This window comes from Platichthys flesus, chromosome 1 (genome assembly GCF_949316205.1).
Source record: "Platichthys flesus chromosome 1, fPlaFle2.1, whole genome shotgun sequence".
NCBI lineage: Eukaryota > Metazoa > Chordata > Actinopteri > Pleuronectiformes > Pleuronectidae > Platichthys > Platichthys flesus.
The window spans coordinates 19,044,017-19,058,148 of NC_084945.1; the positions used below are offsets into that span (position 1 = coordinate 19,044,017).

The following is a 14,132-nucleotide window of genomic DNA, read 5'->3' on the forward strand; positions in this document are numbered from 1 at the left end:
ACCTTATTTCTACTGTCACCATTCATAAAAATCTTTTCTGGATTTGGGTTGAGCAGTCGCTGGTTGTATCATCTATCGTGGTGAAATTCCTGATGGTTAGTTGAACTGTTTCTTTGTTTAATCACCATGATATGGTTTATACTGGGACAGTATGAGCTAACGACTGCCAGAGTACACTGTTGCCAGATCAGGTGCCTTGAACAAGACAGACATTTGGCATTGAAGTCTGCTCTTGACAAAACAAGTTGTTGACCTTTTCTCTCTGGCTTCTGCTCCACTTGTTTTTGGTTGTTTCATTTCATTAACATCTGACATCAGATTTATTTACATATGGTTTTGTTGTTTTATATGCACATTTGATTTATGAGTTTAAGGTTTAATTTAAACCTATATTACAAGAGGATTTCATTGCAAAAAAAAAAAGTGGGCTACAACTTAACCACTTCAATTATAATGTTACACATTTGATATGCTGCTGTTGCCATATTATTTTCATTTATAATAAATATATACTTTCTTAAAGTTTAAACTTTGGGAAATTACATTGGTTTGCATATTGGCAGTTCAGTAAGGACCACTTTAATAAAAAAACAACTTTATTTGTCTCTGCACAATTGACATTTGACGCCATGGATCTGTTCTGGGACCTCCCTGACAGAGAGAGCACATCTCTCCATCCATCCATGTGCCTAATGGAAAGCAGGGAGAGCGGCAGCAAGGGAACAGACAGAGCAGGCATCAGTGATCACAGAAATTACATGGAAAAAATGAAACACATTATGAAAAGGGGGGAGCTTCGGTGGAGGTGGGTTGCAACAGGGCTTGCAGAGGGAGCAGCACGGGTAGGAAGGCTGAAGCAGCTTAAATAAGGCGCCATGTCTGAGCCTCATCAGTGAATGCATGGAAGGGAATCAGCTGAGCCATCAGCTGATGAGGGCTGGCTCTCAGATCAGCTGCTGTAGCTATCAGGTGAGCTCAGCAATAACAATACAACACTACAACATTTCTACATTGCGTCATCTCTGGTCCAGAGGACTTCATCAGGTCCTTGATACTAGAACCAACTCATCACATTTCTTTTTAATAAATAGATGAATTAAACTAATCAAACTTTAACTTTAGACTATGTCCTGTCTCTTGATGGAACTAGAGAAGGTGGCTTCTATTTAATTTCCACTCTAGTCAATTATCTTTCAGTCCATCTTCTATAGTCTAAGCCTCAGAAACGCTCCCGTTGAAATTTTTTAAATTTGAATTAGTCTTAATAAAGTTTAAACCATTGTTTGATGTAATAATGTCTTATCATCCGTCTGGAATTGTGAAAAACAAAATGGTCAGGGGAGGATTTGGCCCACAGGCCACTCCAGTGAAAACCAATTACCCTGACAGCCTCAGCCCCAATGCCCTAAACCAAACATTAATTACTAGAGAGCCAGCAGGAGCAATAATTACAGCTGAGTTAATGAGCGGTGTGGATGGGGTTACAGTAACACTATCCATCCAAACACCTCGCCCACTGACATCACAGAAAAAGAATCACCCGGGAACAGTGTTACATAGATATAGCTTATTACTGGATGGTCCCTGTGCACCAATCAGGGAGCAGGATTTGGATATGTGGGCGGAGCCAGAACAATTCTCATTTGACAAAGCACTGTTGTCCAACATGTGCTGCAGATGATGGATTAGCAGGACCACTTGTACATGACATGCCACGCTAATTGGATTGTAAATATATGGGCCTCCTCAACAAAGAAGCCAGCAGCATCTATACAGAGCAGAATGTAGAGTTTGGTAGGGGATCAGATTACACGTGTTGTGCCGTTATACGTCAATGATCAATATCAGGGAACAGATAGAGCTTCATCAAGGAGGAGAGTTCTCCAGAACTAAATTAAATTGAAGCACTTTCTTTCAGGAAAAAGTCTGATCTCATGTGTTGTTTGGTATGTTTCTGTGATAAGTCAAAGGTACATTATATTATTACATGCATTTACTATTTGTTATCTAGCATTCTTGCATTGTTTTCACCTGCAGTATTCAGAAATAAAGGAGGTCAAAGAAGAAAAGTGCGTTTTCACACGTTTTGACATATGTCATTGGATGAGATGACAACTCAAGAGGCTGAGAATATCACAGGATCTTTTTATACCTATCTGCTCTCACCTATCTATTTTAATGTCAAAATTTCATTTTTCTCTCCGTCTCCTGTCTGCCTCAGACTGTCTTCAGAATAGTCGTGCTCGGGATCTGGGACTACATAGAAAACAAAGTCGAGGTTGGTACCGCTGTTCTGTGACTATTGGCAGATGTGAGTGTTGTGATTTCCCACTCACACGTCTTTATGGTAGTTTGAACCCAGTGTCTGGGGGCAACGGCTAATTTTTGGGGCTATTTTGGGCAGATATCTGAGTCTTCACTGTTTTCAGTCTGACACGTCCATACAAGTCAAACTTCTCTCCACACAAAACTCAAAGCGATACTTTTGTATTTGTTTTAAGTCAAGATTAAATGTTGGCTAATCTCCACTAAAAGATATGTGCATATGAATTCAGATCATTTAAAAAGCTGATAGCTGATGCCTTTCTGTGAAATGTGTTCCACCTCTTTTGCTGTCCACACAGACTGTTTACCTGCAGCCAACTACCTTCTGCACAAACGTCTTTGGCCTACAGATTCAGTATAATCACATATAGAATCTGCTTTTAGAAGTTAACCAAACTGGAGCAGCTGCCCAGTGTTGCGTAGAACACAGTCACCTTTGGATAGAGTCAGGCTAGCTGTTCCCCCCAGTTTCTAGTGTTTGTGCTAAGCTAAGCTAGGAGGCTACCAGGTTAGTCTTTGCTGTACATCAGTGCAGAAATCCGATCTAGAGGGTTGTGCAAGGTTCCGGCGGATGCTTATGATAACCAACTACATTTGCTCATATTTTATTTTTTGCTAACATATGCTCAGGTGTTTGATGGTGCTGTCATCGTGCTGTCACTGGCCCCCATGGTGGCCTCTACGGTGGCCAATGGGCCCAGCAGCCCCTGGGATGCCATCAGCCTCATCATCACCCTACGCATCTGGAGGGTCAAGAGGATCATTGATGGTGAGTGAGGCCAAAAATAGCCCAATATTTTAAGTGTCCTACAAGTAAGGATGATTCATTTGTTTGCAACAACTTGAGGATATATCTGCTCCTTCTTAATTAACTCAGAGGAATCACACAAATACATAAAAACCAGCCGGCCTGGAAAGAGCTAAATGACCCGATTCTCTCCATGGTTTTACAAATTACTTACTATTCATGATAATATGGCTATTGATCATCCCTCAGAGTAAATTGCTGCGACTCTGCTACTCTAACTTATAAAGATTGTAAGGGGCTGGTAAAGTAGATTCAGACAGGCTGTAATGAATATAGTGGTCAATCTCCGTTATGCTAATGGTCTGGTTCGATATCTGTGCGGAGGTCACCCTCACCACAGGCCTCAGACTGCATACACGATCAGTGGCATTGAGAACACAAAGGGACTCAGTGTGCACTTTGCTTATGTCCTGTGAGATGGTGGATTAGTGAAGCACAGTTTTCCTCAATACTTTCTGTTAAAGCAGTAGTTTGACATTTTTAGCTTGCCAAGAAGGTTATGTTTTCATCTGCGTTTGTTTGTGCGCAAAAACCACTCAACTGTTTTCCATTCCAGGTAGCATACAGATGTGGGACACTTTAAGCAATGATGCAGCACTTTGAGCCCAAAACGATTCAATTCAATTCAAGTCAATTTGAGCAAACATGCGGTACTCTATAGGCAAGGTGTAATCTAGATATGAAATTTAAGTGACCTATGTGGTAAATGGTTCATATGGCCCCAAAACTACCAAACTAATTCGGACACCCTTTGGCACCTTTGGTTCACATCCGGTATTGCTATGGGTTGCTCGTGGCCCAGATCTGGCAAAGAGCCTAGTATCATCATTCCATGTGGTACGTGGGCTGGATGTGGAATATGTTGGATGTGATCCACATCTGGGCCAAAACAATTTTGCTATGATGGATATGGTTTTGTGCAGGGCTGGGTCATCCAAGGAAGACCCCACTACATTTTGCTGCTGATCTGGATCAGGCGGCGTATATACCAGATTTTTTTCCACTGTCCCTGTGACATTGTGAGATATAAGGTTTTTTGACCTTTTTCATTTCTCAGAGAATAGTTGAAGATAATCTTGATTTGTTTTTTAAATCAGGCATGTTTAGTGGACTAATATTTATGAGCGTGTGCAGTTTGGTGTAGCTGTCCAAAGAAGCAATACTGATCCACTCTCGTGAACAGGTTCTGCAGGATCAGTGTTCTTTTTGACATGCAGCTGCAGTGTTGGCTCCCGGGGAATGAACTGGTGGTTTCTCCCTCCCGCACACCTCGACCTGTTGGTTCTGATCTTTTTGAGTGATTGAGTTTTGTTGTGAGGTGGGCGGCAACACACCTCAGAGGGGGAGGAAAACAAAAAATCACTCAAACCAGTTAATGTACAGCAGAGGGAGCTGCTCGGTTATCGTGGGAGAGAGATTGAGTCTCTAGCAGAATAAGCCTGACGTGTAAAGACGAGGTGTTTGAATCAGGCCGATACAGGAGTGGAAATAACAGAGGAGTGAACTGCATCAGAAGTTGCAGTGGAATAAAAACCTAAGGTGAATTTATAAGTGTGTCATAGGGGAAATATCAACCTCTCAAACAGAATCAGAAAAAGGGAGGAAAAAGGATCCTTTATGAAAACAATCTGCTGCTCAGAGAATTATTACACAAATAAAGTGAGACACCAAAACTAGAAGATGGTATGTACATTGACTTTAGAACCCATGTGCAGCTGTGGTGCTCCTCACTGTATATAAATAAGTAACCTTTTTTAGGCACATCTTTAAAACCTGCTGCCAAAAGTGTGTCATGTATAAATAAAACAGCGAGATTGTAAGAGGAGGAGATGGTGATCAGTCAAGATGTGATTTAAGAGATCGATGCATTTCCAGCATAACTTAACTATTTTTGCATAGTTTGAATTGTTTAATGTATAAATCCAGTAAAATTATTTATCTGTAAATTATTATGGATCCATTGATCCAAACAAAAAACTGCTGTAGTTTTGTGTGAAAAACAGATTAATACGTGATAAATAATACGTTTTATACAGTATAATAGAGTGTGCCTTCTTCATGTCCAATTTTTTTTTTGTTCTCATATTGTTCTGTTTTGTATTTGTAATGAGGCCGGTCCCGCTTGTATTCCATTATAACATCAGACTGATGATTTTAATGTATCCAGATACACAGGCCCCAGTAGAGACTCTTTGGAGAAGACCAAGATGAAATGATATGTTGACTGTATATAATCAACACTTGCGAGCTAGTTCCTGCAGTCAATCGGAGCTGCACTGCTCTAATCACTGTGGCAGTCTATTTCGATTCAAATATTTCCCATCTCTCCCTTTGCTTGTCAATGTCTCTGCTGCCATGTGGCGGTATCGCTTGCCCTCCACCACCCCAGCATCCGCCTGTAGGCTCTGACACGGGCATTGGAGATATTTGCTCATCACTCTCATTATATCAGTGTAATCATATCTCGAGGAGTGATGAAGTCAGAGCCTAGCAGCCAAACTCGGCCGGCTGCAATAATTGTTTCAAGCGAGTTGTCTGTGGGTGAAGCGTAAGTGTCCTGATAATATTATTGCATTTTGAAATCAATGAACCATGAACCATGATCCTTGAGAAACTTAACAGCACCTTGGTACATTCAGTCAGTAAAGGTATAAGGTTACTAACTATGAGGTTTCACAGACATCTGCGGAACTAAGGACTAATGGGCCGCTACCTCTGACCTTTGACCTTGACTTGATCTCCAAGTATTTTACCATTTCAGTTTTTTTGCCGATTGTTTATGTCGTTTATTGGAACAAACTGATTTTTCTCTCTCACCCTCCTCTTCGGTGTTAGCATATGTGCTACAAGTGAAAGTGGAGATGGAGCTGGAGATTCAGCAGTGTGAGAAGACCAAGGCCATGAGAGAGGAGCAGCTGGAGCGTCTCACTCAGATCTGCCAGGAACAGGCTGTAAGTGTCAAAAACACCTTCGACTTAACCTTATGACCTGGCTGCAGCAATGGAATTAGCTTGTGACGTAACAGGGGGCAAGACAAGATGTTTGTGCAACCAGTGAACAAAGACAAAATACTGCTGTATTTTGTCAGTATGCAAAAGTTCACACAGAACAAACATTCCAGTATAGAACATTTAACATTAATTAAAAAAAAAAGGCTAAGGCTTTGTTGTCATACCGTGACTTTTATTTTGTTAGCAAAGGTGAAGTTGATTATGTAGATGTTATAGTTTGTATGTATTGGTTTCTACTTTACACCTTTTATAATCCCAGGAACCTGGTCTCTGTTGGAAACTCGGAACTGTCACTTTACAGTGAAATGCACAGCTACAACTTGAGCTCAGACATTGTCCCAAATGATTACTGGACGCAATTGTGGGTTCCAATTTGATATCGCAATTTTCTAATTCACTGCTTTGCATTGAAGTTAAAGTTAATTTATAGAAATATCACTGTCTTATCTGTGAAAGGGCCAAAAATGAAGTTGTCTGTACATTTGACACGGTCACTGTTTGACTGAAGCTTTGACCATGTAAGAAACTGTCAGCTCAAGTACCACCAGAGGAGGGCAGCAGTGCCTCACAAACAGGTTGAGTCAGTCCACATATTCCATCACTCCTCAAAGCTTGCACACACAAACGCACACACCCCCCCCACACACACACACAAACACACACACAAGATGAAAATGCAGACTATGATGAATAAATAAAATAAGACTAAGTGCAATCTTGAGACCAGACATAACAAATGAATACATTAATAATAATGATTTTAGAGGGAAATGATCAGATCCCTCCAGATATTTTGTTTATCAGATTGATTCCCAGTCACTGTTTCAAGGTACAAGGTGATACCTTTTTTATGGGTGTTGTTATATTGCCTGATAATAAGATTCATGTTTCAGTTTGGAACAGGATTAATGTTCAATTTACTGTATTTCACTCACTTTTATCATATTTACCCTGTGGTAATGGTATCTTGTCAGTGCACAATGCACTCAAGGCCAAACACATTGAAATCAATATGGAGAAACATCAATGCTGTGTATAACAAAAACATTCAATAATACTTACAAATTGTTTGTAAAATGACCTGTCAAGAGACAATATATCTCAATACAGACACTTAGGCCATCACTTTGTTTTGGCTGAATATTTGGTGCGTCTGAACTGGTTTCACAGCCCCACAGGATTTTATATCATGTATTTTCATTCAAAAGCCTCTTGGACGAGAGGTGAAACATCTTCCTGTATCTATGACTTATAATTTGGCCTTGATTCAATCCCACAGACAAAATATTCCACTTCATTTAGTTAATCTGAAGGTATGTTTGTTACAATATAATACAATGTAATATCAGTTTTAAAGAGAATTACTATAAACCTTCACTTTGTTGAAATTTATGCTTTTCCTCTATTTTTTCCTTCTCCCCATATTGGTCTCATCGTTTCTCTTCATCATGTTTATCACTACATCCTTCATTTTCTCTCTTTCCTATCCTATTGTATCCATCTCCCGCCTCGCAACTCGCATGGCCTTTTTTGAAATCCCCTTTTACTGCCTCTGTTAATTCATACTCATGACCGACTGCTTTTCTCTCTTTTTCATTGCTCGTGCACCAACACATGCAACACAATAACCTGCAGTTTGAGATCAGGCAGCTCAGGGCCCACCTGGCCCAGCAGGACCTGGACCTTGCAGTAGAACGTGAAGCAGCCATGCAAATCCACCACGTCTGGGGCAAACAGGGCAGGAGTTTTCAGGTTGTCGAAGGCTTAACTCCCGGGGAGTCGGATGATGAGGGCGGCCAGAGAAACCCAAGGGAGCCCAACACCACTGCAGGTGTGTATATTTGAATACTGAGTTAAAGAATGCACTGATAATATATGAGTTGGTTCTAAAATGTAATTTCACAAATTGAACATGGGTCTAATAGGCTTCTTAGACAAAAGCCAATGCATGTGTTTGCTTGAGAAAGCAGCATGACAAACCTGGAGAGAGGTGCAGCATAAAGTATGCACATAATTATGTGGAACAAAAAGACTCCAATGGTGTAACATCAGGTGAACTGGATGCCACAGCAGTGTACAGTTAATCTGAAGTGGTAGCCCTGGAGCATCTTCGAGGCCAGGCTCTTAGCCTCCACATGCTCACACACAACACCCATCTGACCGCAGGCGCTCTGTGATCAATATGAAGGGCAGAAAAGCTTTTAGGATCTGGTGAATCCTGGAGAAAACAAACATGTTCCCCCACACCACGTCGGCCCACGCAGGCTTTCATCATTCCACCAACTCTCTCTCTTACTGCCCCCCTCGTGGCGAGGCCGGCCAAACCAATGGCGACCACTCGGGCTATTTCAGGTACAGAGTGCTCTGTGAATTGGGCCTTGTTAGTAAAGGAGTGGGCTCCTGTCAACATCTGTTCCCCTTCACCTGCAAACCACAATAGGGCACCGAGAGGCTCCACAGCGGCCACAGAATTACCCCAAGGGCATAGTGGGAAATCTGGCTCTCAGAAACAAGTGGGGCTTTTTGCAGAAACATGGTCACTGGGATGAGCACTTAGACCACAGAGCTTGAGGCAAGTCGGGTCAACTCAAATCAAGTCCAGTGTATTTGTGTCGCCCAATTTTGCACGGCGTGTCTCGATGGGTATTCTCGCTCTCTCCCCTGCAGAGAGCCGTCACACTGTAGAGACCCCTCGTTCAGTCGGTGGCATGCCAAAGTACTGAGCCATGTAATCTAAATAACATCCATTGACAATTAGTGTTAATCAATAAGTTTCCTCACAGATGCAGTGACATGACTGCATCAGAACAATAGAAGAGATTTACCGGCTGGTCTGGTTGGAATACATTTATATTTATATTTCTGTATTTATCAAACAGTCCAAATAAAGGATTGGAAACATGGTAGATATTTGCAGGTTAACAGGAAGCACTCAGACTATGAGTCCGCAGCCATCCTAACAAATCAGTGACATAGAAGTCTGTGGGCTGATGCTAAGCGTGTATGACCATCCCTCTTTAGCATGTCATGCTACAATTAGCTAATTAGCACTAAACCCAAAATACAGCTGAGCCTAACTAGGGTTAGGGTTCTGAACCTGGTACTGAACAAACTGAAGTTTTGACCTGATACTGAATGATCAGTATCAGGTCAAAACTGATTTGTTTTGTTGACACCAGTTTTGTGGATTTACCCTAATTTATCGTGACAGTGAGCCTTTAATATATTATTTACAAAAAATGGTGCCAATTCATCCAGTACATATCCGGATCATGGTTGTGGACACATCAACCAACAGTCTGACACAGACATCGCTAGAGCCAGGCTGCTCTCATGGCTTAAAGAACATATCCAGTATATATACCCAACTCTGTATTAAATCTAAAGAAGAAATCAAAGACTAGTACACATACATTTGACCAAAGTAAAAGTACAAACAATTAAACAAAACATAGTCAAGTAAAAGTAAAAGTACCACATTAACTTTTCTATGAAGAAATGCAAAAGTGCTTGCGGAGTGTATCCTTTTCCCTAACTCAATCGTGAACTACATCTTTAAAAAAATCGATCTCTTTTCATTATTGATAACTTTAAAAAATATATATATATGAAACCTTGGATTGTGAAAATGTAGTGGAGTACATGACGTGATGTAATTTTTTTTTACTTTAATACAGATTAGGAAAATGTTCTTAAGTACATCTCAACACAGAATCAGTTGCAGCGGTTTCTAATCTTCCTGAGGTTGATCTGTGGTGAATAAAAAAAAAACCTCACCCTTCAAAAGGAAAGTTTACAAGTGAACTGAAAGGACCTGAGCACGACACCTCTCCTCTCCCACACACAAATGACAGCCTGCTAACTTGACTGTACAGACAGAAGAGGACAGTCTTTTATATATGCCGGACGACCCATACTTTTTTTCCCTTTCTTAAGATTCATGTGTTATTAATTGTGGAGTGATTGTCTCAGTCTTGTTTTAGTGAGTGCAATGCTTCCTCTCCAGGGGTGGCTCAGGGATTAATATTTTAGACTGAAAAATAAATGAAATTACCTATCAGAGTCTCCGGCGCGTCCCGGGGGATGGGGGCTATAGCACTCAGGGTACTCTGGGTTCGCACTCAGCCAGCGGACAGTGAGCTCAAGACCAATCAAGCGGACAGAAGAGCGTGGCGGATCACAGCCAGTCACAACGCACACTGAGGCCTGCAGGACCGGAGGGATCCCAGTCTGAACAAAGAGCTCCCACTCTCCTTGTCCCCCATTTCTCTCGTCCCTGTAACCAACCCCACCCTGTCCAAGTTTATATCTGGTGCACTAGGGTGCAGCTAATGCAGAGCGAATCTGTCAATATTATGTTGTAAACACAAGAGATATTTATCCATTTGGAGTACTTTGCGCTGTTAACAATGACATGGACCAAAGTACCTGCAGAGAAAAAGGTGTGAAATCCAATTAAAGTCCTTTACACTATACTTAACCCTAGATTTAAATATACACTGCTAATTAAATAAATCTCTGGTGCGTTCTATATTTATATTCTACATATGATAATATGCATCTAATCCAAACAGTATATTATTTCTATATGCATTTATGTATATTTTTTATGTAATCCAACAGTTCAATTAAAACTATGCAAATGATACAAATCATTTTTACATGTTTGATGACTGAGGTAATTTTCATTGATTTAACAAATGGATGTAGCAGAGGTTCAATGACAAATGGTTACACTTGGACATGGAGGACATTGTTGTCAAGTGTTTCTTTGTAGCTATTAACATAAAATAAAGAATGAAGAGAAGAAAATAGTATGAATATTATTTTGTTGTAATTTTCCATTATAATTATCATGCAGGTTCAATTTGTCTCAAATCTGACATGAACAAAGTTGAGTAGTAATAGCAGAGTAAGAGACCCGTCCCTGTTTTTGTTAGAAAATGCTGCTATCTAAAAAAATGATAATCTTCTCATCATTTACATTATTTCTTTATTGACTCAGATCCAGTTGGACACGATGACATGAACAACTATATCAGCCAATACTACAGTGAAGCAAGCAGTGGTAAGGATCTTAAAATGTATATATATATATACTTACTTATACTATATATTTAATGGTAAATTGAAAAAATATTAAGCCTGATATTTGCTTGTTTACTTTCAATTCATTTATTTATTTTTACTTTTCCTTTACATTAACTGTAAGATTTAATCAGTCACAGGTTATAACGTTTTCTCCATCTGGTCGACACAGTTCACTGCTGTGAGTTCAGTGTGAATTAGATGAAACAGAAATCTGTGTTTTCTGAGTTTTCCTAATTGTATTGCAGATGCTGGGGCTTCTGGCCTAGGCACCCGGGTCATCACCATGGCAGCCATTGACGTCCACCTTCCCACCCACACAACTCCTCTTCTATCCAACCCCATGCATGCTGTGGAGCGGGTGGGCAGCGCAGTAAGTGACGCCTCCAGCAGCTTATTACAGTCCAGTGGCAGCCTGACGGCCCGGCCCCGCAGCCTGAGTAGCCACAGCCCGGCCTCGTCTCTGACAGACTGCAGCAGCAGTATGGCTCAGGACCTCAGTCTGAACTACAGCTCTCATCGCTGCTGCCCTCCTTCCTTCTCAGGCCAAGACCCTAGGGACCCCAGCATGATGGTGCAGGAACTACTCTCCTCCCTCTCTGAGGACCCCTGCCTCGCCCAAAAGGGTCTGGTGGTGGACCCTGTCAACCTTAAGCTTCCCAGCCCTACGGGCTCAGAAAAGACCAGTCCCGAGCTGGACAACAGGATAAACATGTTCAACCGCAGGAACCAGGAGGAGTGGCGGGGCCGGGGAAGGGGGTGCGTGCTGTTGCAGACCAGGCCACTGATCCACCTGCAGGGCGGCACCACTGAGCGATCCCTGGAGGAGAAGTACCGGCTCCTGGGACCAGCTGACACACCTCTGGGTCACATGTCTGACACATAAACTATGTTTACACAGAAACAGAACGTTTTTTATTTTGTTTCTTTTTACCGCCACCGTGTTTGGCACCAATCTGAACTCCTGTTGCAGGGTTAACCTCACTAGAGGGTAACACCACTTAAGATTTCAAATGTTTCTGTTGCTGTGTAAATCCAATCTTGGCCAGTACAGAGCGAGCTTGAGCCTTCGCTTATAGCTGACACTGATGCTTCTTAACTTGACGTGTTCAGAGCACTTGAACCGAAAAGGCGATAAGAACTCTTACGCCTCTTTGTCATACTGTCCCCTGTTCCTCTGTGATGGATTTTGAAATATCATAAACGCCCTGAAATAGCACAAACAAAACCCAGACAGTATCCCAGTAACAGGGAGTCTTACAATGTGTTCTGTGACACATTCATCATCAGGAATTCTCACTTTGAATAGGTCCTTAATGCACTGAACCTAATGTGAATAAAAACCAGCAAGGGTCCATTCAAGCCTACACTGAACAAAACGTAAAGCTGAACAAACCTTGACACCGTTCTCTGAAGCTACAAAGATTTGTTTCCTTGATATTCTTCATCTTTTGATTTGTATCAGCGACTATTCAAACATTCATAATGCTGTCTTTGTTGAAACAGTCACAGGGTACATACGACTGGCTTATATTCAAACAAGTTTCTCTTTTTTACCTTTTGGCTTTGTGTCACCCTCTTTGTTTTGAACATCAGAATTAATTGAACAGAACTTTTGTTTTGGTAGGGTGTATTTGTGTGGGTGAGATGAAACGTTAAATGACTGGATTCTTCAAATAGTACTAGACTGGAGTGCTTGTAGCATGAACCTTTAAAAAAGATAGTGTGCCCTAAATGGCAAGCAAATTCTTTGCACTTTAATGTTTACAGACACTTTTGTAAACTTGATACATGGAGGACGTTATTGCCAAATGCAGGTGTTGTCATTTGAATGAAAATAGCAAAAATAAACGTTAGTATTTCCTTATTTGCTCCTTGTTTACTGACTTTTGTTGATTATGTTCTTTTAATTGATTTAAAGCTGCACCAGGGACGCTGCAATGGCATCAAACCCTTGTGCCACGTGAAGTTCAATGAGCGGGCTCCTAGGAAATGTGTTTCTCTCCAGTGCACTGTAAAACATTAGTTGATCATCACCTACTTATTTGCATATGAAAAAAAAATCTAAATTATTTAAAGTTATCAACATTAGAGGCCCTGTCACAGCAACTGCTAATTGTTCAAGTCATTATCTGTGTGTCGTGAGAAGACCCAGCTCCCTAATTACCCCCGATAGTATCATTAATTCACAAGATGTTGCTTGTGAATTAACTGCTGTACCATTTAGTTGCTTGTCAAATGTTTACAAGTATCCAGAGAATGTTTTAATTGTTAATAACTCGTACAGCTGCAATCATCTATCAACACAAATCTCTTTCAAAACGTAGTACTTAATTTACAGAACTGTTCCTGAGGATCGTTTTTTACCGCTTTAAACGTTCACTTAATTTAGTATTAATGTGTTTGTAAATGGCACATACTTATACAAGCACACATATCCATGACAAATACAAACAATAAGATAACCGTCTGTAACTTTGCAGACTAACACTTTGTTTCAGTGATGATAATTGACTGATGCTGAGTGTAGACACATAATTGATTTTGAATTACATCTTTTTCTACAGAGCAGCCCAATAATATATCAACATATTAATACCCTTGTCAAAGTCCAATCTGCCAGTGTCTCGCTTTCTGTCTGTGATCATATTATGTCATTCTCTTCCACACACAGTGGGTGTATATCAACTGATAAGGCACCGGAAAAGATCTTCTAGTATTTAAAGGTTTGGGATATGAATGTTTGAGTGACATGTGATGACACAGTGAAGAGATAATGAAAATATGAAACTAAGTGAAAGCCCTCAGATGAAAACATATCCACACAATATGACTCTGCATATCCACATTTAAATTTGATTCTAATCTCTAAAGATGCATTCTTCTAATATTTGGGACAT

The 14,132-nt window shown here is 40.8% G+C and overlaps 1 protein-coding gene across 2 annotated transcripts in view; it reads left to right on the forward strand.

Moving 5' to 3' along the window:
* The window catches only part of LOC133953903 (transmembrane protein 266-like), a 41,060-nt gene extending 27,961 nt beyond the window's left edge, over positions 1 to 13,099 (forward strand). For both annotated transcript variants that reach the window (XM_062388065.1, XM_062388074.1), the window contains 6 exons: positions 2,222 to 2,278; positions 2,956 to 3,094; positions 5,969 to 6,084; positions 7,780 to 7,975; positions 11,150 to 11,212; positions 11,481 to 13,099. In XM_062388065.1, coding sequence (XP_062244049.1) covers positions 2,222 to 2,278; positions 2,956 to 3,094; positions 5,969 to 6,084; positions 7,780 to 7,975; positions 11,150 to 11,212; positions 11,481 to 12,118 — 1,209 coding nt within the window. In that variant the 3' untranslated portion in view covers positions 12,119 to 13,099. The remainder of the gene's footprint in view (positions 1 to 2,221; positions 2,279 to 2,955; positions 3,095 to 5,968; positions 6,085 to 7,779; positions 7,976 to 11,149; positions 11,213 to 11,480) is intronic.
* Positions 13,100 to 14,132: the final 1,033 nt, after the last annotated feature.